The sequence below is a fragment of the Amphibalanus amphitrite genome, unplaced genomic scaffold, assembly GCF_019059575.1.
Source record: "Amphibalanus amphitrite isolate SeventyFive unplaced genomic scaffold, NRLGWU_Aamphi_draft 000678F_arrow, whole genome shotgun sequence".
Lineage (NCBI taxonomy): Eukaryota > Metazoa > Arthropoda > Thecostraca > Balanomorpha > Balanidae > Amphibalanus > Amphibalanus amphitrite.
The window spans coordinates 211,133-236,808 of NW_024882172.1; the positions used below are offsets into that span (position 1 = coordinate 211,133).

A 25,676-nucleotide genomic window follows, 5' to 3' on the forward strand; every position below is an offset into this window, starting at 1 on the left:
ATTCAGCAGCAAGAAATGTAAGTACTCAAAATCCCTCTCGGCACTGCCACTCTGGCACCCTTTCTGGCTTTCCCTTGCACTTGCTCCCACCGGACGTCACATGAGCCGGTCTAACGTAAACTTTGCTCTTGATATTGCCTTGGGCCGGAATAACATAGCCGGCATTAAAGTAAAGTAAAACGGAAGATCTGGCTAATTGCCAGCTAGTAACTTCCCCCTACCCCGACCAGGGCCTCGGCCTGTCGGGAGCAAAATTCAAAAAAAAAAAAAATGTCAGATTTCAACCTACAGGTAAAAGCTGGATAAAGGTTTTTGCTATCTCCAAGGCTTTCATATGACCTAAGAACACCGTATCTGACGCAAAAGATCTAATTCCTGCGCAGTTTTTTAATGTTCAGAAATGCCACGTTGTGATGTCCGCTTGCACAGCCTGTCATAAATCTACCAACGATCAGCGTAAAAGCAATAGTTTGCATTCGCTAGCTTTTGCATGCTGCAAGTTTGAACAGTTAAGTTTGGTAATAGTGTTTTTATGTTTTGAATGGCATATCGTGGAATTCAAAAAACGTTTTGTGCGGCATTTCAGCCGTGCCTTTTATTCTGTTGAGCGTGTTGCCACGAGATAATTAGAGCTTGTGAGTTTCGCAGCTAGTTTTAGTATCAGTCACAATTTGAGTGTCAAGGGTTCTGCTGTTTTTGACAGGATTTAGTTCAAGGCTTCTTTATGTATTGGAAACTCGAATTAAAAGATAAGAGAAGCACAGCTATTATAATTAGATAGGTGCCTATTTGGGCATTTTATGAAAATAAGTTGAACTTGATGTAATCCATTATCTAGCTTTTCAGCCTTTGAAGGTGTTTGAGGCCAGACATGTGCACAGATCCCAGACAACCAAACACGAAAATAGAGATGATTAGTGGTCGTAAAGCATGGAATTATTGTGGAATATATTGCTTATAAAAGCCTCCAAATGATGGACCATTCTTGCATTTCTTGAGAGTCAACAGCTCTGAGAAAATCTTGAGATCCATCTCGGGTCCATGATCCGGGATCATGGATTTGAGCTGGAGCTTGAGGGATTTTTTTCATAAAAGTCAATTCTGAATGAATGCAGAAAAGTCAGTTTGTTTGGAGGCTTTATAAGCAATGTTTTTCCACTAGAGTTCTGTGCTTGAAGTTTGTTAATCTAATGGCCAACTTGATTTTTGTGATTGGTTGTCTGGGATTTGTGCACGTGTCTGGTTGAGGCTTGGGGCAAGGTGTTACATTTATGAACAAATGACTATAGGTAGGTATGTTTGCTAAAGCATGATGATCTCAGCCATTAGGAGGGTGCCACAAGATACCACCAACACCAGCAATAACAGCTGCTAATCATGTGCCACTGTTTGTTGCCATTATGCATTGAGACATTGAGAATGGTAGCAATCTGTAAGTTAAACCTGATCCAATAAAACCAACATGTTGTGTTCTTTCTTTATATGTATTTGCTTTGCAAACTCATGCAGCTCTTGTTGGGTGCAAAAGGCAGATGTAACACTGCTCTTATTCCTCTGCTCCTTCATCAAAGCAATCAAGATCCAAACAGGGGAGGTTAGGGTGTATAGTGAGCAGTTCTTTGAAGTTTAATGTGACAACCACTTTAGAGAACACCATCTCAAACTGAAAAAAAAAAACAGATGAGGGCATAATACAGGCTGGCTGAAGTTTTTTGACAGAGTAGTTAATCACTGGAACAGATTGCTAAAAGATGTGATGGAGGCTTCATCTATAATAAACAGGTTAAAAATCAGACTAGGACTGCTGAGCCTGGTTCCTGGTTCCTCATGCCATGATTTACCTTATTTCTTAGTCCAACTCAATGTGAACACTGAACAGACATTGCCTAACTACAGCTCACTATCATTCAACTCCAACCTCATGATGCTCCTCTGGCTCTCACATTTGAAAGGTCCTCAAGCATAGTTTGTAATTTGTGTACATAAGCAAGGAAAGTTCATCATCTGGAATAAAGAGGCATTGTAGTCTCAGTTAGATGAGTAGACCAGTGTCACTCAGGTGACAGGATGTTTGGCACAAGATCCAAGATCAGTGCCTTATGCCTTTTTCTGTCGAGTCCCTGTAAAAAGTTTATAGTAAGGGTTGAAGAAGTAGGGACATGATGCCTCATTGTTGCACGAGACCAGGGAGGCAGTGGTCTCAAAGTCAAACCATATTTGAAGACTGAAGTTAACAGACATTTATGCCCAAAGACTTTCACTTAGTGTGTTTGTCTCCCTTATATCAAAATAAGTCTTCTTTTGTTTGGTTTTGAGCCATGGCACCACATGGTTAATGTGTGACAGGCTGCCATGCATTTTGATACGTGACAAAGGAGGGTGCTGGGTCATCACTTGGCAGAGGCCCTGTGGTGGTGTGAATCAAACCTGCCATTAGCAAGTTGAAAACACATTTTTAGAGGATGCTACAGAGGTTATTTGAACCCTGTAGCAGCTTCTGTAAAAGCAGTATGGGTGGAGTGTTTTCGGTTGACATTTTCCTCTATATTCCAGGTTAATAGCCAAAAGTTGTGACAATGAGCTCAGAGAAAGAAGATGGGCCACCTCTTAAGGTAAGCTTAAACTAACAAGTTTGCATTCATTATCTAAAGAGTGAAGCATTTGTAGGTCAGATTATAACAAGTTGTCTTCATTCAAACTAAACTCAATATGCATCTCTTGGTATGGTTCCATGTCACACTGTTTCTGAGTCTATCTTTAAAGCACAATGCTGACTGTACCCACATGATATTCCCTCACCCGTTCTGACGTTTCCTCCCTCCCCTCCCCTCCACAGAGGTACCGTCGAGAGGAGTCTGCCAGTAGCGACTCCGACATCGACGACTACAAGCCGTACGTGCCGGTGCGGGAGAGGAAGAAGGAGCGACTGGGACGTCTGTCCCGGGTCCTACAGGTATGTATGGGTGCCTTAGGGCTGGAGAAGGGTGGCAAAGGGGAGGAGAGGAGTTAGACTTGTAGCAGAGGGGAGAGCAAAAAGGAAGCCTACCGACAGAAGGAAATCAGAGGAGTCTTTTGTGAGATGGATGATGCCGATGATGTCGATGTGATTTCTAAGCAGTACTCAGCCGGTCGTTGGCTGCTTACGCTGTTACCGAGGTCCCCTCAGATTTCATTGTGCCTATGACGTGTGCCATGGCCACCCCAGCTGCATCCTCCTCTTATCAGCTTCGAACTCGAGTATCCCACCTCTGATCAACATTCCGTGTCTGACGAGTCTCAGAATGAAGCAGCACTCCACCTCGACTAACAGTTAATATTTGGCAAATCCAAAATTGAGGCACCGCACCCTGACAATCCATATCTGACGAATCTCAGACCGCAGTACCCCACCTCTGACGGCGACTCCGCGCTCAGTTGCAGGACGAGGACCGGCGCAGCGGCCGCTCCAGCGAGGCAGAGCGCGACTCGGACGCCGGATCGGCGCAGGAGAAGGAGAAGGAGTCCTCCCAGCAAGAGGACAGTCAGAAGGAGGATGAGGAGGAGGAAGAGGACATCCAGGCCGCCGCCAGGAAGGCCAACATCTCGCTGCTCGACCAACACACGGAGCTGAAAAAGAAGGCCGAAGGTACCTAGGTGTCGTGTGTAGCGCGATCAATGATTCCGGAATTTAATGCGACTTGATGATTGAAAAACATGTAGCTTTGTACGCTTGCGATTACTTGTAAGTATAGTAATTAAAAAACTTGAACACAACAAATTTACTAGAACGTTTTATCAATTTCCAGAACAAACGTCTGTGGCCATAAAAAAACGACGTGCGCATCCGTTCCCGCCCTGACCTATGCTGACGTGCCTCGTTGTCCTCCGGCAGCCAAGAAGGAGAGCATCATTGAGAAACAGCTGAAGGAGGAGCAGAAGCTGCTGGAGAGCGTGGCGGAGAAGAGGGCGCTGATGGCCGCCGCCGAGCTGGCCCAGGGCGTCGAGTACACCGAGCCCATCAAAACCAGGTGAGCAACCAGCCGAAACCTGACTGAAAGGGCCGCTGTATGGGTACGTGGACACACTAGTTGTTAGGATCAGCTAGGCTTGCGGTTTTACTTTTACAGGTGATCATTTATTACAGTTCCACCTAATAGTTAAGCTTTCATAGCACAATTTGTATTGCGCTCTTCGTTTTCCTACAAAGCTGTTCAGTATTTCGGCCGATCTCGTGTGTCTTCGGCTGCCTGTATAAAATATCTTAAAACTGGTAGGTCTAAATTTGCTTAGCAGGTATTTCAAAGCACAATATTTTCACACAAAAACCACAGTGTTTTTGCTCGTATCTCGCCCATGAGTCTCTCTCCTTCCACCTCCCTGACCCTCCCCCCTCTCATCCAGCTGGCGCGCGCCGTCGGCCATCTGTGAAATGCCCGAGGCGCGCCACGCCCGCGTGCGCCGCCGCCACCACATTCTGGTCGACGGAGAGCACGTCCCGCCGCCGCTGAAGACGTTCGAACAGATGAAGTTCCCGCCGGCCATCGTCAAGATGCTGCACAAGAAGAACATCCTGAAGCCGTCTCCGATCCAGATCCAGGGCCTGCCGGCTGTGTGAGTGCGCGGTGGGGCTGAAGGGGGAGGGAGGAAGGGAAGGAGGGTGGATGGGGAGGTGAAGGAGGAAGGAATGCGAAGGCTTCGCCATTTCACATGCTGTTGGTTTTCGTCACCAGGTTGTGTAGACATAAGATGGTTTCTTGTAGTACAGAAGCTGTAGTGCTTGCCCATTCAGTTTTACGGAATGCACTATATTTTAACGTTCTCTCAACCTTCATTCATTCTTCTGCCGTGAACCTGTTTGACGTATTATCGGCGTCCGGCGATTTATACATGATCATTGATCTATGCTGCCTGTCCCTTTTTCTTACCCTTGCTCCCCTCATTTACCTGCCGTTCTATGTCTCTTTCCTGCTCGGGCCTATCCATCCTCTGTCTCCGCTCCCCGTGTTTAATCCGTTTTGACGTTGTTCCCCCGTCCTCAGGCTCTCTGGCCGCGATATTATCGGTATCGCCACGACTGGCAGCGGCAAGACGATGGTGTTTGTCCTGCCGCTGGTCATGTTCTGCCTGGAGCAGGAGAAGCGACTGCCGTTCATGAGCGACGAGGGACCGTATGGTAAGTGTTAGAGAGCACGTGTCGGGGACGGGGACATTGCGAGCAGTGTGGGGATGTACGAGTGAGCCTCTTAAATGGAAATGGGACAGCTGGGTGAGGGGGCTATGTGATGCGATGAGTGAGAGCGTCGTTAGGACAATTTTATGTGGTCTTTCGAAGGGTTCTATCCGTACAAAGGACGAGGATCACTGGTAAATCGCGTTTTTTCCATAACTTTAGCGCAATATGATTGCGCCTCGTGTGTCATATTCCAGCCTCAGCCCCACATGATATTGTTTAAAATTTATCCGTCCTACAAAAATATGTTATGGACACTGTAACATGCGGCGTCACCATCCAATACAGTCTCCACTTTGTGCCTTTGTTCTCCTCCCCCCCCCCCAAACATACACACCCCGCATCTGCAAGTCACACAGCGTGTGTCGCCCCGCTGTCTCGGGCTGCCTGTGACACATTCATTACGTCATTGCCCGCAGACATCGAACTCCCCTGACGTTATACTGTGGTTGGACGACGTAATGTGTGAGTCAACCGGTCTGGAGCTCGGGTGTTCCCCAGCTAATGAGATGAGTTATTGTTGGAGTGATACACCGGTGGAAAAACCCAGTGCCGGGGATTTCCAGATGCCGAGCAGGCAGACAAACTGTTAGACGATCTAAACTATGCGGTGGAGAGTGAGAGCTCAAAGGAACGTGGCTGCATTGCATTGATAGCATTGCATCGATGCCGCTGTTGGTCGTGTGTGGCTGATACATTGGCCAGAGCATTTGGGCAATGCCTAGATCGGCTTGATGTTAAGCAACATCTTACCCGGACTCATAACTACCGGCTCCTGGCTCCTGCAAATTATCTCCAATTCGCACGCCCGGCCTTTTCGATTGATCCAGCAAGTGGCTGCTAGTGAGTTTTTCCAGCAAGTGTCATGCGTCGCTCTCCATTTCATGATAGTAATTGTTTTGATCTCAGTTGCATGCTATTCTTGGCAGTAATTGCGTAATAAGTTGAATGAATAATTGCCTTTATTGATAGCTGGCTTATGTTGATGTAGCTTCCAAGGGCATTTATGAAGATTTACGACACTATTTACGTTCTAGCTTTAGTGTTACTGCGTTGAACATGGCTCAGATCAGGCAGTCGGGTTTATCTGGAGACGTGGTGTGCTCCAGAATACTCCACGGTGTGCTCTGGAGCAGACTTGTTTCAGCCGCTCTGCTAACTATTCTCGGCACGATCCGCTGTTCTCCCGGTACAGTCTGACTCAGAGGTATTCCAGTGTGCCTCCGGCCACTTCCGAGCATAACTACTGCCCTCCCCTCCCTCCCCTCCCGCTGCGGTGTGACCGGGCGACGAGAGGAGAGGGAGGGGAGGGGTACAGAGCCGCGCTACGTCACTAAACGTCGCAGTATAAACAGAGCGCCGGGCTGGGCCGGCGAACAGTGACTAGTTAGCTGTGAGCGTGGGAGTGTGTCCCAGCGCTGGTCTGATTTGCTTCGTCGCCATGAGATCGCGACTGCTCTGTGCGCCGGTAGTGTGTTTAGTGGTGACGCTGGTCGTCGTGTCCGATGCTCTCCCGTCGATGGGCGGCCCCTTCCAGCGCTCGCGGCGGCCAAGCTCGTCAGCCATCATCTTCCCGGAGGACCGTCGGCCGGCCACACCTTCCCCCGTGTCCGGATGTGTCGACTACGCCGGCCGGCAGGGCCGCTGTGTCACGCTGAGCATGTGTCCGGGTCTGCGGCGGCTGCTGGCCACCAATGGTCCGACGGCAGAGACGGTGCGCCGCCTCCGGGCCGGCGACTGCGGGGCGTGGCGCGGCGGTCCGCTGGTCTGCTGCGGCCGCGGAGACCCGCCCACACCGCCGCCCTCCCCACCGCCGCCCGAGGAGCACCCGAACCTCGCCATCCTGGAGCGTGGTGACCAGCCGTGTGGCATGTCCATCTTCCATCCGAACATCTTCGGAGGCAACCTCACCACCCAGGGCGAGTTCCCGTGGGTGGCCGCGCTGGCGTACGACCACCCGAGCCTCGACAGGCCGGGTGTCAACTGCGGCGGCGCACTGATCGGTCTGCAGTACGTCCTGACCGCGGCACACTGCGTCACAAACCTACCAGAAGGCTTCCAGCTGCACTCGGTCCGTCTCGGCGAGCACGACCTGGCCACGGAGCAGGACTGTGGCGTGCCGCCGGACCCCGAGCTGTGCCTGCCCCCGGCTCAGGTGTTCAACGTCACCGAGACGATAGTCCACCCGCAGTATGACGACCCAGTGCGCGACCAGAACGACATTGCGCTCCTGCGACTCGACCGGCCTGTCATCGAGAACGACGGCGTCGCCAAGGTGTGTCTGCCACTTGGCGTGAAGCGGATAGCCGACCCGACCGGTGAAGACGCCACCGCCGCCGGGTTCGGTCAGACAGGAGCGCGGTTTCTCCAGTGACGTGATGCTGAAGGTTAAGCTGCCAGTGGTGCCGCAGGAGGAGTGTGCCCAAGTGATTGGTGAGCGCGGCCGCACGGTCGGCGGTGGCCAGCTGTGCGCCGGCGGTGTGCGCGGTCAGGACTCGTGTGTGGGCGACTCGGGAGGTCCGCTAGTGCTCCCTGATCGGTTCGGTCCGCCCTACCACATCATTGGTGTGACATCGTTCGGTCCGACGACTTGTGGTATCGGTGACGTACCCGGGGTGTACACCCGTGTTACTGAGTACCTGGACTGGATCCTGGACAATGTGCACGAGTGATGACACCCGTGGCACGCGGAGAAACACAAGGGGCATTGAGCCCAAGGTGAAACGGTGTCCGTGGGGCCAGTGTAACAGCTCAACATATTAAAATAAGCCCGTTGATTGTTATCCGGCTGTGTGACGGTGCTATAGCCTGGTGAATTTTATCTCTCGGCCAGAAGACTGCTAGTCAGCCGCTCGCCGCTCGTTTTGAACCATCGAACCGCTCTACCCGGCGGCAAACGAGCGTTGTAGTTCGCCAGCTCCAGGGCAGCCAGCCGGGCTTTCCAGGCACCGCTCGAGTCTGCTCTGTTTATGAGACGGCGCCTCTACCGCCGGCCTTCCCAAATGTGGCCTGTGGAGCTGTGATCAGTGTCCAACTGCGCAGTCCGGCACCGGGCGATGTTTATGATCTGGCCGATCATGCACGATGAAATCTGAGGTTTATCGTTATGAACTCGGATGCAGGAATGGTGGCTGGTGCTCAGTGTTGGACGTAGTTTTAACGATTGTGAACCGTGAGTTGTGCTGTGTTGTCTGGTATGGTTAATGTTTGGGCTGGCGATGTATAATTTATGTTGGTATGTTAATGTGACAAACAAATACAAATGGTGATATTTTGAGGCCTCTATTGTTATGACTCCTCTGGTCCTGGATCGCGCTTTCTAATTTCGGAAGCTGCTTATGTTATCACTATACGAATATACACCACGGTTTTCTGTGAAATCAGATTGCTATACTGTTCTCTGCTCTCGTCCCACGTCACTCCGCTCCGAACAAGACGCGTTGTCAGCTGACGTTTTGATGACGTCATTAGTTCCTCTGACACACTGCTGACGTCATCAGTGTGGGAACTGGCCGTTTCTGGCACAGCACGTGTTTCCCGGTGTGGCTGTGCTATCCCGCTGACGCTGCTAGTGTTCCGTGACGCCACCGATACATTGACGAGTGACGATGGCATACATCCGGAGGTTCTGGGGAGGAGCAAAGCTGGTGGACTGTTTCCAGCCATATGGATTATGGAAGAAGGATGTGGATGATTCAGTTCCAGCTTCTTCTCTTGCAGACAAAATAGCGCCGTTGCTGACGTGCACTATTCTTGCACATATCAGGCGCACAGCACTGATGATTCAATGCTAAACGAACTACATATCAATACAAATAAACTACCCATACCTACATTATGAAATAATTAGGTAATAATCGTCTTTAGATCACTCAATGTTAATTATATATTTGTTGTATAATCTATCGCATTTTTCTATTTTCTTCTCAAATAGTAAAACTTGTGTCATAGTCTACCTCTGCCGCTTATCGACAATATCCTCAAACTCTGTGTTTCACGCGTTGCTAAGAATCCAGTCCACATAGGAGGCCACCCGTGTGTAGATGCCGGGAAAGCCTCTGGTGGCGCACTTGTAGCCCGTGGAGACGATACCGACCAGCACTCGCCTGTCGTCCGGCTGAGTCACCACCAGTGGTCCCCCGGAGTCGCCGCGACAGGCGTCCCTGCCCGGCCCGGCGGCGCACAGTTTCGTGCCGCCGAACCCGCCGGGAAACAGCTCCTCAAAATCCCCCACCGAGCGGTAGGCCGCCTCGCAGGCGGCCGGGTCGTCGATAGTCACCTCGGCCTCGAGGAGGTCCTCGGACGGCTCACCGTCGAACCCCTGACGGCCCCAGCCGGCCACTGTGGCTCGTAGACCGACGAAGGAGGCGTTAGCGGTCGGCAGGCAGACGGGTGTCACCCGGTGGCCGAGCTGCACCGACCGGCTCAGCTTCAGGACGGCCAGGTCGGCGTGCTTGGTGAACGTCCTGTAGCCCGGGTGGACGATGACCTCAGCCACCTCTCGCAGCGGCGCTAAGTCTCTCTCTTCGTCGCCAATCCGTACTACCAGCCTCCGGCGCTGCTGGGTGGTGAGCTTCATACAGTGAGCCGCTGTCAGTACCGCGCGGGGTGATATGAGCGCACCGCCGCAGAACCACTGCGCCCCACCGCCGGACGAACGCTGCCGCAGGGACTGCCAGCGCGGCTGGTGCCGCAGTCCGAGCTGCACAATCCACGGCCACTCCCCGCCTGCAGCCAGATGACCGCCGGCAATCCGAGGGATGGGCAGCAGCGGTGTCTCCGATCGACCACACTCTGCCGACAGCACCTTGGCCGGTGCCGACGGCAGGTCCACTGGAGAGGCATCTGCAGCCAGACAGCAGGTCTCGGTGCCGGGGAGGCAGTAGTGCTGGGTCGCCTGCGGGCGGCGGCAGCGGCGGAGCGGCGTACATACACCCAGCGCGGGCCGCGTTCCCGACACGACGCAGAAGCTCTCGAACGCGGCCTCTGGTTCCAAATAATCCGAGGATCCTGAGTCGGACGGACCGAACTCGGAGAAAAACTCGGCGTCGTCCTTATTGGTCAGGTAACCGGCCGTGGCCCGGCAGAGCAGCATCAGTGACGCCACCAGAAGCATGATGTCTGTGAGGCGAGAGGTCACTGGTGTCTGCCCTGCGGCGATGTGGTGAACGACCCGGTCAGAACCTGGGCTTTATACAGTTGGTCGTGCTGAACCAGCCACCAGAGAGGTGACTGAGCCCTTGTTGTCCGTCACAGCACGACTGGCCCCCGACTGGCCCCGTTTGGAGGCACGGAATCGAAACGGCTTCACGAGTTTAGGTTGTGCTTCCGTATGGGTTCATTGGCAGTGTTGTCTCGGCATTTAGTTCCGCTTAAGATTTTGACTTCACGTGGCTTGGCTATGACCGAGTGTACTCGCTGACTTACCTCATTCGAACGGTCTATGTAGTGGTTATTGTCCCCTGCTGAATGTATCTATGGCGTGAAATTTAAAGTTAAAGTTATGCAAATTTTTGTTAACTCATGTTAATTTCTTTACAAATTAAATGAAGGTGAACTACTCCCGGTAATTTGGACCTTGATTTGGACGACGATACGTTTATTTGACAAGCTGTCATTGACATTTTGTGTTCAATAAAACGTGATGTTATTGGCATCCCTTTCCCGGATCTTTAGCGCCTTTTGGCATTCGCTGACTGATCACTGTAAAGAGAACAGTAAATCAAATGTTATAATACAACGTTTCTTCCTTTCGGATGGTTTTGGCCGTAATTGCTTGTAACGCCTCGATTCATCATGTTCAAGTTATCTTGGATTCATCTTTGCATTGTCCGCTAGTGCTACACTGGTATGGCTATAAGATTACTAGAATCATGTCAGCACACCAGCCTTTTCGTTCAGTAACGTCAGTTGTTAATTTGTTGCTCGATGTGGTGAACCTAAGGAGCGTAAACTGATAAGTGAATGGCCTCTTGCATCACAGACCACTTTGACTCGCCGTACTCGTTCCGGTATAGCATAGTTTGAATCTGTCTATCGCCTCTGCATTTCAGAATGCTTATAAATGTGCGTACATACAGGGTATTGCAGTATTGTCCAGTGTCCTGACCCGGCAATCCTCATCCTCCAGGTAAGACCTTTTTTTGCACCGTATAGAACCTGATATTTCATCTGCCCGTCCCTCCGCCCTCAGTTATGATCACATGACCCTCTCTCAATCTCCAAGTATGATCATCTGACCCTCTCTCAATCTCCAGGTATGATCATCTGACCCTCTCTCAATCTCCAAGTATGATCATCTGACCCTCTCTCAATCTCCAGGCATGATCATCTGGCCCTCTCTCAGTCTCCAAGTATGATCATCTGACCCTCTCTCAATCTCCAGGTATGATGATCTGACCCTCTCTCAATCTCCAGGTATGAACATCTATGATCTGACCCTCTCTCAATCTCCATGTATAATCATTATCCGTCCCTCCGCCGTCAGGTATGATCTGATCATTTGTCCGTCCGTCTGCTGCCCCCAGGCATGATCATCTGTCCGTCTCGGGAGCTGGCCAAACAGATCAAGGAGAACGTGGACGGGCTTTGCCACGCGCTGCACCTGGCCGGTTTTCCCGAGCTGCGCTCCTGTCTGGCCATCGGAGGTGTCAACGTCACGGAGGCCCTGAGCGTCATCAGAAGGTAAGAACTAAGAACGGCCACCCCTTCTTTCCCACCGCGTGGTCTTGTACTTAAGATGTTGTTCCTTCGTACTTCAATAATTCATCACCTTCATCTTAACCCGCGCCCCAGTGGCGGTCTCAGCCAACTTCGCCCTAGTGAGGGGGGGGGGGGGCATATGTTACCACCCACCTCTAACTCAAAAACTAAGAGGGCTAGAAAGACGCGGTAAAAAGCAGTCGATAGCTCTCAATGCGTACGTTTGAAAGTATATCAGTCATTTTTCACCTTAGAGCAATATTGGGGTCACCAGAGGTCATCAAAGGTCAAAATTTGCCAATTGTCATTATATTTTTCAGAAAACATGCCGCTATCTCAGGAACTATGGTAGCTAGAATAACGCAGGGAAGAGCAATCGATAGCTTTTGAACTCTTCTCTTGAAAAGGTCATTATCAATATTGACCTCAGGTCAACGGTTTGGCCTCCAGAGGGCAAAAAGTCCAAAAATAGCTGTTTTTACGAAAAGTGTTTTTCGACAATAACTTTCGACTGCAAAAAGCCACGACATTTCTATTGCCAGAATCGTGTTCCTCTCGCCGAGACGCGTCGAATGAACTATAATTTGACCTTGAAAGGTCAAGTTGAAAATTTGACCTCAGGTCAAGGTCATGACCTTACCGGAAAAGGTCATGTTGCATATCAGTCGATGCGTCTCAAGAAGGCAAACACAATGAGACCATCCCCAGCGTTCTATCTCTTTCCAATCGCGAGTTATTGGCAAAAAACTGTTTGTAGCCTTAACCCGCGCCCCACTGGGGTCTGTGTATAACACGCCCTACTGGGGGGGGGGGGGGGGCTATTCATAGCCCCCCCTCCTAACTCCGAAACTACTGGGCCGATCGTCAAAATTCAAACGGCGTCTGATGGCCCCGGAAAAACTGTCGAGCGAAACCTAATTTCATTGACCTCGAGGTCACCGATGACGTCACAGGTCAGGTCAAAGTAAAAATTATTAGCACTTTGGCTTGTTCACATTTTGGGCTCTGGCCGCCGTCTTACAAGTCAGATCAGGCTCATTTTTGGTTTCCACACTCGTGAACAGATGCTCTAGATACCTTGAGGGTACCAAACTTGTACTTTGATTTTCAGGTCAGGGTCAGGTCATCACAGGTCACGAAAATATTATATCATGCGTCGGTCACGTGACACATGTTTTATGGTCCATTTAGGCCATAGATTTCGAATTTGATGTCGTCTGTGTCATTCAAGGTCATTTTGAGTCGAAATTACCTTAGGTCAGGTCACTTTCAGGTCAAAAAAGGTCAAATTTTGAAGTTGAAATTTTTCAACAAAAAAGGTGTCTATTGGATGCAGTTTGAGCTCAGGAACACGATGGTGCCATTTATATTGGTGTACGATGCCAAATACGTACTGAAAAATTGATTTGAAAAATTAATAATTGTGAATTTTTTGCAATAATGCGTATAACTTGGCCATTTTTGAAGATATTTAGCTAAAACTTGCTAGAGTTAGTCATAATCATGCGTTCTATCACACATATTCCGGTTTTTTCGAAAAGTCAAAAACTTTTTGAAAAAAATATAAAAATATAAATTTTGAATATTATTATATAAAATTTTCGAAATTTTCAAAATTTTGAAAATCCGAGATAACACTTTGATAGCGCGGTCAATTCTGAGTTCTTTCATGCAAAGAAATTGGATCTAGCTTAAAAACTGAGCTCTTGGGAGCGATTGCCGTGGTTCAATGTTTTGCGTCGAAATCGGCCGAACATGACGTCACTCTGACGTCATTTCCGGCCGACCTATGGTAGCTACGAAGTTCAAATTTTGACACAAGGTGTCAAATTGATGCAGCCGAAGGTACTGAAAGTTTGGCGTCGATTCGTCAAGCGGTTTGGAAGTTATTGCAGAAAAACGGGAGGGGGGGGGGCTATAAATAGCCCCCCCCCCCAGTGGGGCGCGGGTTAAAGGTAGACTGCCACCTTTTTTCCACAAAACGGTTTTCACTAGAGCTGAGCCACCTATGTCCCAGACTGAAGTCGGTTTTCCGAAATTCGAACCCGTTTGCGAGAAATCGGAGACCAAAGTTCAGTTTGATGCCATTTTTTTAGTCCAAGAAAACCGACATCTCTACTGTTTATCGATAGCTTTGAAACAGGAATTTTGTTATCTTTTGGTAAATATATGTCAAAACTTTGATTGTTTCGAGATCAGAGAAGAATTTTGAAGTGTCAAAATAAAAGTTAAACTTATATATTCAGTAGTTCATTTTTTCCAAAAAGTGTGGGAAATGGGGTTTAACATGGGCCAGACCCATTCCAAATGAGCCATGATTTTTAAATGTTTTACGAACTTAAATGCAAAATAAATTAAACATGGCCAATTTCTTATGAAATCATATATTAGTAAATCATAAAATACCTTACTTTTTCAAATAAAATGTAATAATCTTATGACCTTGAAGTCTAGTGATGTGTAAACATTGTCGCTAGACATTAACCGATTGATAATTGTATGATAATCGACAATTTTTTTCGCGATTCACGTGATGATATTTTGTCAGGTGAATTCTAAAATTTTGTTTTGTCCAGGGAATAAATCATAGGCCGATCTGAGAAAACTTTTTGAAGGTGGCAGTCTTCCTTTAAGTCACCTCAGATGACCTGTCTAGAGGCTATCAGCAAAAATGACACCTTGGTCATCACGAGTGGACTTAAATCACTGTGATTCTGAAATATTTGGACTGTTCTGATGCGTACACAGTCACACGGATCTAGAGGCATTTTCATTTTTCTCCATTGACTTGTAATGGAAAGGTTTCGCCACTGACCTGACCTTAGGTCACGGATATAAAAAATCCGAGATATACAAATTGTAGGCGCCCATAACAGCATGCAACCCACCAAGTTTGAAACCTTTCTGACAAACACTGCAGGCTGGACATGATTGCAAACTTTTTTAGGCTTGGTCAGTTAACTTGACCTGGTGACCTGACCTGACATGACTTGGGGTCAAAAATTTCACATTGTCCAAAATTGATGTACCAAAAGCTACCCCAAGCGGCGCGGCGCTACGCGCCTCGGTTTTTTATTCACACGCAAAAAACGCGACAGGGTGGTAACATATGCCCCCCCCCCCCACTGGGGCGAATTAACCCGCGCGAGGCTGGGGTCTCAAGCCGAACGCGCGGGGCTGGGGGGGGGGGGTAAATTTTACCCCCCCCCCCCGTTATCTCCCGAACTAATGGTCCGATTTGGAAAATTCAAACGCCAATCGAAAGATCTCATCACGAACAACTAAAAACATGTACTTGATTTAAAGTTTGAGGTCAAGGTCAAGGTCAGGTCAAGGGTACAAATTGCAAGTTCCTACAGTATCGGCCTTGCACCGTAGTTGCCGAAGAATGGAGTCATCGACTGAGACTGATTGCCCAAAACGTGTTCTTAGGCTACCAAGACAATATTCGTTGCATACAATATCATTCAGAGGTCAAGGTCAAGGTCAGGTCAGGTCACCAAATACAAAATATAGAAAAGGGCATGTGCGACACATGTTTTATGGGTGCTTTTACTCATTGAATTCAATAGGCATACTCAATAAGTGATATGGACCACCTCTGGATGAATTTCAGGTCGAGGTCAGGTCAAGTGAGGTCAAATTTTAAAGTTGGTTGTTAAGGCCTAAAAAGGTGTCTATCTGGTGCAGTTTTTCACGGCAAATCGAATGGTGCTATTTTTGTTTCCGTACGAGGTCTAGAACTTCAAAAAAAATCATTTTTCAATTGTTTTTGTGTGTCGTGACGTCATAAAATGTTTAATAACTCACACATTTTTGAACCGATTCTTCTAAAAATTGGTATGTAGGTGCACATAGACCACTTCTCTGACATATATTCCGTTTTTTTTGATACACTCAAAATTTTGGATTTTATAATTATTTTCCCAAAAAAGTCAGTTTTTTGGAAAAATTTGAGCCAAAATCCAACATTTTCAAAAAACCGAGATAGCCATTTGATAGACAAAGTAAAATTACGTACAACCTTTTTTGTTACGTCTTGATTCCTTCAAAAATGAAGTTGTTAGCGGCGTTTGAAATTTTGCCGTTTTTGAGGCGAAAATGGCGAACATGACGTCACTAAAACGTCAATTTCTCAAAAATTGTCCGACGGATTTCGCTCAAATTTTCAGGTAACGTGTCAAATTGATGTAAGAAAAGGTACTGAAAGTTTGGCGGCGCTGCGCGCCGCCGTTTTTGAGATATTGCCAAAATTCGCGAGGGGGTAAAATTTACCCCCCAGCCCCGCGCGGGTTAACCTTCGCCTTCACCATGGAATTTATCTTCTACGACAGAGTCTGTATAGTCTGTGGTATACTATATATTCCCCGTACCTTCACAAGTACTTCTCCTTCTCTGCAGTCATTGGAGCATGCGTCTTACATTGACCCTCCATTGCCTAAAGGTCTTCGTTGAGTCACCTGTACCGCCGATTCCGAGGGGTACAGGCAATTCGTCGCACCCTCAACAGCATCTTCAGCGCTGGACGCTGTCCATTCTGTACTGGCAGGCAGCCTTTTTTCCGTGCGGACCTCACGCCCGATTATGATTCGCCCATTTTCCCACATGACCAACCACTAACCCCCTCCCCTCCGTTACCCAGGGGAGTACACGTTCTGGTGGCCACACCGGGTCGGCTCATGGACATGCTGAACAAGAAGATGGTCAAGCTGGACGTATGCCGCTACCTCTGCATCGACGAGGCCGACAGGATGGTGGACATGGGCTTCGAGGAGGACATCCGAAACATCTTCTCCTACTTCAAGGTGTGTTTGGTTTCCTTTTATTGTATGTAGTTTTCACGCATGCTATCTTATGCTTATAACGTAGACTTTTTAAAGGCCGCGTGGTTTCAAGGATTTCATCTTATCTTGTCTTTGTATGTCTCATCGGCTGGTGTTCGGTATGTTTACTTCCATTTTCAGGCTGTTTGATAACTTGATTTAGCTACATATACTGCGTTAAACCTTGTCTCATCACACCGAATATGTCGCCTCTCCACAGGCCCAGAGGCAAACACTGCTGTTCTCCGCTACAATGCCCAAGAAGATCCAGAACTTTGCCCGCTCGGCGCTGGTGAAACCCATCACCATCAACGTGGGTCGCGCGGGAGCGGCTTCGATGAACGTTACGCAGGTACGGAGCTCAGCACATCGCTACAATGCCACCGAAGGTGGTCGGTGTATAGGAATATCAGGTTGTGTATCATGCTCACGGTGCTGCGTGATAACCTGCGTTCATGGTTGATGTATCGGTGTGCTCGGATTGCGGGTACGTTTTCGTTTTATTCATTCCATTGTGGTATTTGTTGAGGAGTGTGGCAAGAGAAGCAATACAGTTTGCAGTTTTTCAGTTTGCAGTGCTTCAATGACTTCACTTGATCCATATGCGCTTAGAAATCAGTGCTGCTAGTTGTGCACCCAATCAACGTCCGTCTCCTCTCTTCCTCTCTCTGCAGGAGGTAGAGTACGTGAAGCCGGAGGCGCGCGTGGTCTACATCCTCGAGTGTCTGAAGAAGACGCCGCCGCCGGTGCTGATCTTTGCCGAGAAGAAGCAGGACGTGGACGCTATTCAGGAGTACCTGCTGCTCAAGGGCGTTCAGGCTGTGGCCACGCACGGTGGAAAGGGTACGTGGAAAATTGGGGTGGAACGTTGTTTTGGGTAGTAAGGGTGAAAAACATTAGCTGGCCATAGGAGGGAAAGGTATTTGGGCGCCTAGAGTAGAGGTATGGGACCGTTGAAATAGGGTTTTGAGCTTATGTTTTTTTTCTTGCATCTTACGAGTATCGAGTGGTGGTTAGGCATCAAGGTCGATTTGACTTTGGTACACAATCCATCTAACTACCTGTTTCTACCTGTCGCTATGTCTTCTTGTTGCTTCTCTGTGTGTCTGTGCTCTAGGAGCTGCCAAGTCACGTTTGCCGATAAATTTTATTGTAAGAAGCGTTCAACGCACGATAGTTTAGAATTTGTTTGTTTTGACTTAGAATTTGTTTAGAATTTGTTTGTTTGTTTTGAAATTTGTTTAGAATTGACACAAAAGCTAACTTCGCCGCTTCTGCTTGTTTCAGACCAGGAGGAGCGGTCCCGCGCCGTCGAGGATTTCCGCAGCGGTAACAAAGACGTCATGGTGGCCACAGACGTGGCCTCCAAGGGCCTCGACTTCAACCAGATCCAGCACGTCATCAACTTCGACATGCCAGACGACATTGAAAACTACGGTCAGTTGACGGAAACGCTTGGATCCTTCACCTTTTTAGGCACAAAATTTGTTTCATAGGGAAACAAACCCGCTCTTTCCATAGAGATCTTATATACATATGTATATAAGATCTCTATGGCTCTTTCTGGCTTGAAAAGTGGGGGATAAATGGGCAGTTTAGGCTCAGTTTCGTGGATTTTGAGGTTTCTGAGTTTGGAGGTGGCCTAGCTTTTATATCAGTTGTAACAGATGTAGTTGTTTTCACGATTCCATTGTGTCCATAATTTTATGCTTTCCGTCACCGCTTAGCATCTGTCCTCCAATGATTTCAGCGTTTATCATTCAAAGTCTTCTAATCCGTATATATCACCGCCATATATTGTCACCGCTTCACTATCGTTTTGTTTTCCGTCCCCCAGTGCACCGTATCGGTCGTACAGGCCGCTCCAAGAACCGGGGCGTGGCCACCACATTCGTCAGCAAGGCTAACGACGAGTCGGTGCTGCTCGACCTGAAACATCTGCTCATCGAGGCCAAGCAGAAGGTGCCGCCGTTCCTGGCGGCGCTGTCGTCAGAGGCCGAACAGTACCTGCAGCTCGGAGGTGAGGGAGGCGGGAGTGACGCAGGTGCTACCGACGGGAACATGGCGGTTGTGTGGCTAGCTGGTCATGCTCTTGGTCTGGTGTTCATTGATTGATTGATTGATTGGTTGATTGATTGATTCATTCATTCATCCATTCATCCACTCATTTATTCGTTCTTTCATTCATTCATTCATTCATCCATCCATCCATCCATCCATCCATTCATTCATCTATTCATTCATTCATCCATTCATTCATTCATTCATTCATTCATTCATTCATTCTTTCATTGTTTTTTTAACCATTCATTCACTTATCCATTCCTCTATTCATTGGATTGTGATTTTCTGAGCTTGTTCACTTGCACGATTATTTCTTCAGGGACTCACCTTTCATTGACACTATCTCCTTTGTTTATTGAAAATACTGTCCCTAACTGCGCCCCTTCCTGTCTCTAACCCCGCGCTCTGCTCTGTTCCAGACGATAAGGGCTGCAGCTACTGCGGCGGCCTGGGTCACCGCATCACCAACTGTCCCCGGCTGGAGGCCGTGCAGAACAAACAGGCCTCCAACATCGGCAGGAAGGACTACCTGGCCAACACCGCGGCGGACTACTAGAGACGGCCGGTGGGAGTCGTGGGGGACTATTGAGTGTAGAGTTTGGGGGACTAGCGAAATCCGAGACTGGGGGAATAGCGAAATCGGAGTCTGGTTTACGGCAGAGCTTCCGACATGGTGGACTGCTGGTCCCATTTCTGCAGTTGTTAGGATCGCGCTCTGTGGTTTGGTGAAGCCAGCTGGAACCATATTCCGGTCGGTCTGTGGCTGGTTTTCCGCTTTTTTTTTGTCGGAGGTGCGCACTGACCTCGACTTGGTGCTGTGACTAGGGGGTGTTTAGCTCATACATCATCAACATCACTGTTCCTCTGGACGTCTGGCCGCGACTGCTTGTGAGGGGTGGCGAAAGAGGTCGCTCCTGTAGCTGTGCTTACTGAAGAGCGCCGTCCCAACTCCGTATGAACCAACTACCAGTTGCTTACCAATGTCATTGTCGTGGCATGTAATATGTGACGTATTTGTATGTCAAGTGTTTTATATTGTCTGTGATGAACATACCAGCACAATAAGTGTTCCTCAAAGATGTAAAGACTGGCTGTCTGGCTGGTGCGTCATTGTATTTTCATAATGTGTTGTCCATGTATAGTGAACTGTTTTTTTTTCAATGATGCATCATACGTGAAGCTGTTTTGCGACTTGTGTGCACATGCGTGTTTTCTGTGTAAAATGGAACATTGATGGATTAAATGGCATTGATAGGATTCGTCTCATTTTGTACGCACACATGTGATCAGGCAAACATGCGTTCATATCTCGAATATATTTCGAAATGAAGCACCATTTTGTTGAACTCTGCCTGGTTGGTCATCATGAGTTGGTCAACTTCATGGTAACCGTTCCGTCAATTCTCCCAGCGAATCAGTTTCAAACAATGTTTATCGCGTGTATTGCTAGGCAACCGTCGATAGCGCATTGTCCCACTCTTTTACCGCCATTTGGATAAAGCAAGCACGGGTTCCGCTACTGGCATGCCGCTAACGCGGTACGCAAATGACACGCTTAATGTCAACAAATGGGCAAACAAGTTAGTTTAGTTGGGTGAAGCGATGTGTTCGATGGCCTGCCCGCTGATTAGTGAAACAGTTTGCTAACACGAACTCGTTAGACAATTCACCAAAACGTTTTGCATATGATGAAGACGAGATAATGCAGACTTGTGAAGTACGCCTTCATCTACTATGTCGCCTCCCTTTCACATACATTCCTCCTACGCAGGGTGGTAAAGGGCGGGCCAGTCCTGATGATAAACTTTGTATTTTCCCACCCCATTCCTGGTCACCATTTATAATCCCGCTCCCCTCTGCCTGCCAGTCCCATGCTCCCTCCCCTCTCTCTCCGGTTAGGGTCAGCACCATTACCTGCTCCCTCCCTCTCCCTCCCTCTCTCTGAACGTGAAGCTATCATCACCATGGACCATTCTCCGCTCCCCGCCCCTCCCCAGTCTGTCACCACCCTTCCCGAATCCGTCACCACCCGCGCCGCTGTTGTAGGCTGACCTCCGCCCCCTCCCGACGCCCCGGCTCCTGTCGACGCTCGTCTGTCGTCACCGACGCGATGGGGCGCCGCCAACGTCGGTGACGACGCCGGTGGTGCGTCGGGCTCGACACATGGAGCGGCGGGGTTACGGCGCGAGGGATCGTGGGGATTGTGGGGGATCGGCGGTTGACAGCAAGAGTCGCGGGGCTTTAGGGCGCGTTTACCCGTGGCTGTGGCCCATAGGAGTTACTTTGGTGACCACCGAACGGCTGTGTTTGGCTTGAGAAAGCTGCTGAAACTCGAACTCAGACAATCTAGCAGGCCTGGCGATTCCAATTCCCACAGGAAGTGTTTCTAAGCTATGGACAAAAATAGCGCGTAATAAATGAAACTACTCACAATCGTTTTTGATACTGATTGGCGCAACAAAAGATATTTTGAAGCTAAAACCTTAGGAAAATGCTTCTATGTAGATGAAACTTGCCTCTGTCTTTCGTCTCAACCATAGTCTGTTTTCTATTTCGGCGTCGTTTCTTTGATCTGTGACTACTCGCTCTACGTTCTCTAGGTAACGTTTTTGATTTGGTAGATGCGCGTCTATGGAACATGGCCGGCCCACTCGCCCATAATGCCCGACAATGCTCTCTAACTGGGCGTTATCTGGCCATCATGTCGCCAATCGGTCTGGCCTGGCTCTTAATCTGTCACCATAAATCGGCCCAGTTTTGGCGGTCGGACCGCCGCGTCGTGTCCAGCTAATGGAAAGCGGCGGACCTCCCACTCTCAGTCTCTTCCCGGCCTCCACTCCTCCGCTCCTTCAGACTGGGGCCTCAGGAGCCGTACATCGCGTCGTGGGATGCCATAGAATTAATCTGGAAATGTTTCATAAAAGTGAGTTAGGTTCCGTACCGTCCTTACTCCGTATGCCTTGCCGTCTGAGTTGAAACCTGCAGACTTGCTGTAAACGGCGCTGATTTTAAATACAACAAAACAATGCTAGGGCTGATTGCAGGAATTTTTAATAGACGAAGTGAAGCCTTTGATCGGAGGGTGGATTGTTTCCACTTTCCACACAATGATGAATTAGCTCATTTCTCTGACTTATCGATGAAACCGGATTGGCTTACAGAACATCCCTCAGAAAGCCAGGTACCTATTTCTCGAACATTGCCCCGTTCGCTGCCCCTTCCCCGGGTGATAACCTGCTCCGGGTCGGGTGGCTTCCACGTGTCTCCTCCGATCGTTCAGCCCAGGGGAGCTCTCCACCCCTCCACGGGGCACGGTGCGCCGGCCGGGCACGCGTCTGCCGCGGACAGTTGTGACAGATCGCTGGGGAAGCGGCGTCTCCCGGCGTACATCACTCGTCTCCCCTCGCCGGGCTCGTCACGGTAGGCGGCGGGCGGCTACGGCTGAGCGCACCGCGCCGCAGCGGGCCCGGAACGGTAGCGATCGTATTGCTGCTCGTGCCGCTGTCTGCAGCCATGGGAGGGGAGGCGTGGCGCGGGGAGGGGCAAACCGGGAGGTGTGGTTATGGAGTGTCTGTCTTCGACGGAGCCGGGGGAGATATCTCGTCACAGTGCGAGGTAGATGAGCCGAAAATATCGGAAATAATGCCGCCTGATGTGGCGGAGAGTCCGAGAAATGTGCGGTAATTAATGGATTGCCGCCCGTTGGCGGATACGAGGGGTTCCCGGAGGGGAGTTTTAGCACGGGGGATCACTCGACTGAGCTCATGAGCCCCTCTCCATCTGACACGTGGCGAATACGTCTTCATGTCGCCAGACTCGGATATGGGATATATGGGGCCATAAGTATTTCTGCGGTACGGTAGGTATTGATTGTCGTCCGTCCCAAGAGGTGACGATTTCACAAAAGGCTTCGAGAGGCTATTTGAAAAGCTTGAATCTTATGGGGTAGAAAGCACTTGGTTCTCAAATTACTTATCAGACCACTATCAGCAAGTTAGACTTTGCTTTCCAGATGGTCGTCAGCTTCTATCCAAGGCGGCTAGAAACCCTATCGGAGTGTACCAGGGCACCTCATTGGGGCCCCTCTTGTACAGTATTTTTGCAAACGACATCAGCCTATACGTCGGCGACGACGTTAGCATCACTCAGTACGCCGACGACACGCAGATTCTTGTTACCGGACACAAGCGTGACAATGCGAGTCTCATTCGGCGCATGGAGTTAGCCCTGTGCACTTTATTCCAGTGGTTCACCCAAAATCAGATGAAAATTAACTCTAGCAAAACTCAACTTATCGTTTTTGGCACACGTCATATGCTCCAGGGTCTTCCCAAGATTTCCATTAAAGTAAATGGTGTGACTGTGCAGGAGGTTGAGCGAGTAAAGAATTTGGGGCTGGTTATGGACCGACACTTATCTTTTGAACCGCATGTCAACCAACTGGTTGCAAAGTGCACCGGGCTACTTATAGCTTTGAGCCATGCGAGGCATCGTTTACCTGAAGGTGTGCTACCAGTGATCGTGAGTGGCTTGGTTATTTCTCTGATTCGATACTGCATTGTTGTATACGGAAACTCAACTACACACTCAGTGACGCGCATTCAGAAACTGTTAAACTTTTGCGCAAGAGTGGTGTCAGGGCGGAAAAAGCGGGAACATGTGCGTGATGTGTTGACAGGGGCGTCGACGCGTAAGGAAAACTGGTCCGACTTTTTCTCGGGGGGCCCCCACCGGTGGGGGCCCCCCGCGAAGGGCCCCGCGAAGGCGCAGCAGGGCCCCCGCGAGCCGCAGCGGGGGGCCCCCGTTGCCGCAGCAGGGGCCCCCGAGAGCCCCAACAGGGGCCCCCCGCGGCCGCAGAAGGGGACCCCGCGGGCCGCAGTAGGGCCCCGCGGTGTCTAGCAGGGCCCAGAGGCGCAGCAGGGCCCCCCGAGCCACAGTAGGGCCCCCGCGGTCTGCAGCAGGGGCCCCCGCGAGCCACAGCAGGGCACCGCCTAGTCGAAAAAGTGGTCCGACTAGTCGGAAAAGTCGGACCGGTGTCGACGCCCCTGTGTGTTGAGCGAGTTGAACTGGTTGCCTGCCGAGGACCTCGTGATGTATCGTACACTGTGTCTGCTGAAAGCCATCCTCACCTACGAACAACCGGCTGACTTGGCGAGTCACTTTCGAACGGCGATGAGTGTGAGGCAGAGATCGACCAGGCAGGACGACCATCTTGTTTTACCACGCATCAGAACAGAGTCAGGGAGGAGAATGTTCATCTACCGGGGGGCCCGAGCATATAATGCCCTACCACCCTCCGTACGGGACGGACGCACCGCGGCTTTCAAAAACGCTTTGCGGATACACATGGGTCAGGCGCGGCAGATGCAGGTGTGAGCGTGCTCGTGTGTGGTACCTTTTAGCATTCTTTCATTGGGTTAGTTGCCTTTTGCATTGTTTTATGTCGTATTAGTGTCGTGTGTGTATGCCTTTTATCCCACAACTGACGTAAGCACATGAAAAGCCGGTGTATGTTTACCTGGATGAGCTTGAAATACATTCTGAATTCTGAATTCTGAACTCAGGCATCCCACTAACATTTTACCGGACGCTTTTCTTCCAATGCTCCAGGACTGGTCTCAAACCCGCAATCACTGCATGCGACCGGATCCAATAACACGAGCCACGAGATCACTTCAGAGTTTCGATAATACACTTCCCATACAGTTGACCGCATCTGTCACATGCCCGCTGCCACCCGCCGCGTCGCCGGCGCATATGTCATACCGTCACATGACAGCTCGCGGTTGACGCATGCATACTGCATAATGCATACAGATGACGACGATCGACTGCGGGTGGAGAGCGATCTGCGGTCGCTGACACGCTGCCTTCCGATGGGCGGACTGGCGGGATCGGCGGATCGGTGAAAGATATTTGGCTTCTATAGTCTCGGTTTGGGGCGTGGTTTCGGTCGACTATTCATTAGATGGTGGTGCAATACAGCGCTGTGCCCAGGGGTGTAGATTTTTCAAAATGGTTGGGGGTGCTCACAGGGGCGCCGCCACGGATTTTTGACTGGGGGGGACGGACTGACCAACTGAAAACCCAAAAGTAGACATTCTTACCGTGGCTTTTTCGGTCGGATGCATTCAACGTTTAAAGCAAATATGCCACTTTTAGCATAGGGTTTTGAACTGAAGTAACGGTTTTGTAGCTTGAACTGAGACGAGAACAAATCAGGAGCATTTATGGCCCAACGATCACCCTAGCCAAATATATCGGTATCGATTTTAGGTTTGAAGACTGAAGTCATTCCCATAGATTACACTTTGTCATTCTCTTACCGATGAATCCATTCCCTTACGGAAAAATGCTAGCCAATCAGCATTCAGCTGGTTTGAACTACGTACTATGCTTGGTCAACGCGTAATCAGCTTCCGCTGCAATAGGTAGAGGTAAGTAGCCTCTACGAAAGATGGAAAATAGTTATGTAAAAATAAATATAAAATCCTTTTGCAAATATTCATTATTCCCTGACCATTTTAAAAAAACTCATAAAACTGTGGCAAAACAACTGGTTTGGGGAAAGTAGTTTAGGTTAGTTATTTCCTTAAAGTATTGGCTATAGACCGCATTCCCACCGAGTACCTACCTATATACACATCTGATGTCCGATTCAGTTTGACACGGCTGTATTTAGGGCCTTGGACACGGCAAAGCCTCGTGTTCTATCACGATATAATTGCTGATGCCTATGCCACTAATATGATCGATAATGCATATTGTATAGGTAATGCATATTGCATACCCGCGTGGGGGAGGGGCCGTTGTATAGTCACAAATCTCTCTTTTTGGTTTGTGCACGAATCGGCGCGAAGCGCCACGAAAATTGGCAA

At 49.4% G+C, this 25,676-nt stretch overlaps 3 protein-coding genes across 5 annotated transcripts; 2 read left to right on the top strand and 1 right to left on the bottom strand.

The window, feature by feature from the left end:
- Positions 1-401: 401 nt before the first annotated feature.
- On the top strand, positions 402-20,128 carry LOC122364456 (ATP-dependent RNA helicase abstrakt-like). Of its 3 annotated transcripts, none has more exons than XM_043334827.1 (14): positions 402-635; positions 2,554-2,612; positions 2,837-2,953; positions 3,415-3,625; positions 3,872-4,007; positions 4,381-4,590; positions 5,019-5,152; positions 11,737-11,893; positions 16,554-16,716; positions 16,955-17,086; positions 17,409-17,577; positions 18,022-18,171; positions 18,572-18,754; positions 19,218-20,128. In XM_043334827.1, exons 2-14 carry the CDS (start codon positions 2,577-2,579, stop codon positions 19,352-19,354), a joined length of 1,935 nt encoding a protein of 644 aa, XP_043190762.1. In that variant the 5' UTR covers positions 402-635; positions 2,554-2,576; the 3' UTR covers positions 19,355-20,128. The 3 variants fall into 3 exon arrangements, with proteins under 3 accessions (XP_043190762.1, XP_043190764.1, XP_043190763.1); XM_043334829.1 differs by having other exon boundaries at positions 420-508; XM_043334828.1 differs by lacking the exon at positions 402-635 and adding an exon at positions 639-657.
- On the top strand, positions 6,515-8,484 carry LOC122364457 (CLIP domain-containing serine protease 14D-like). The gene is given in 2 exon segments (XM_043334830.1): positions 6,515-7,565; positions 7,567-8,484. Coding segments are annotated over 2 exon segments (1,230 nt in total). The 5' UTR covers positions 6,515-6,650; the 3' UTR covers positions 7,882-8,484.
- Positions 8,476-10,816, bottom strand: LOC122364458 (venom protease-like). The gene has a single exon (XM_043334831.1). The coding sequence runs from the start codon at positions 10,323-10,325 to the stop codon at positions 9,204-9,206; it is 1,122 nt and encodes a 373-aa protein (XP_043190766.1). The 5' UTR covers positions 10,326-10,816; the 3' UTR covers positions 8,476-9,203.
- Positions 20,129-25,676: the final 5,548 nt, after the last annotated feature.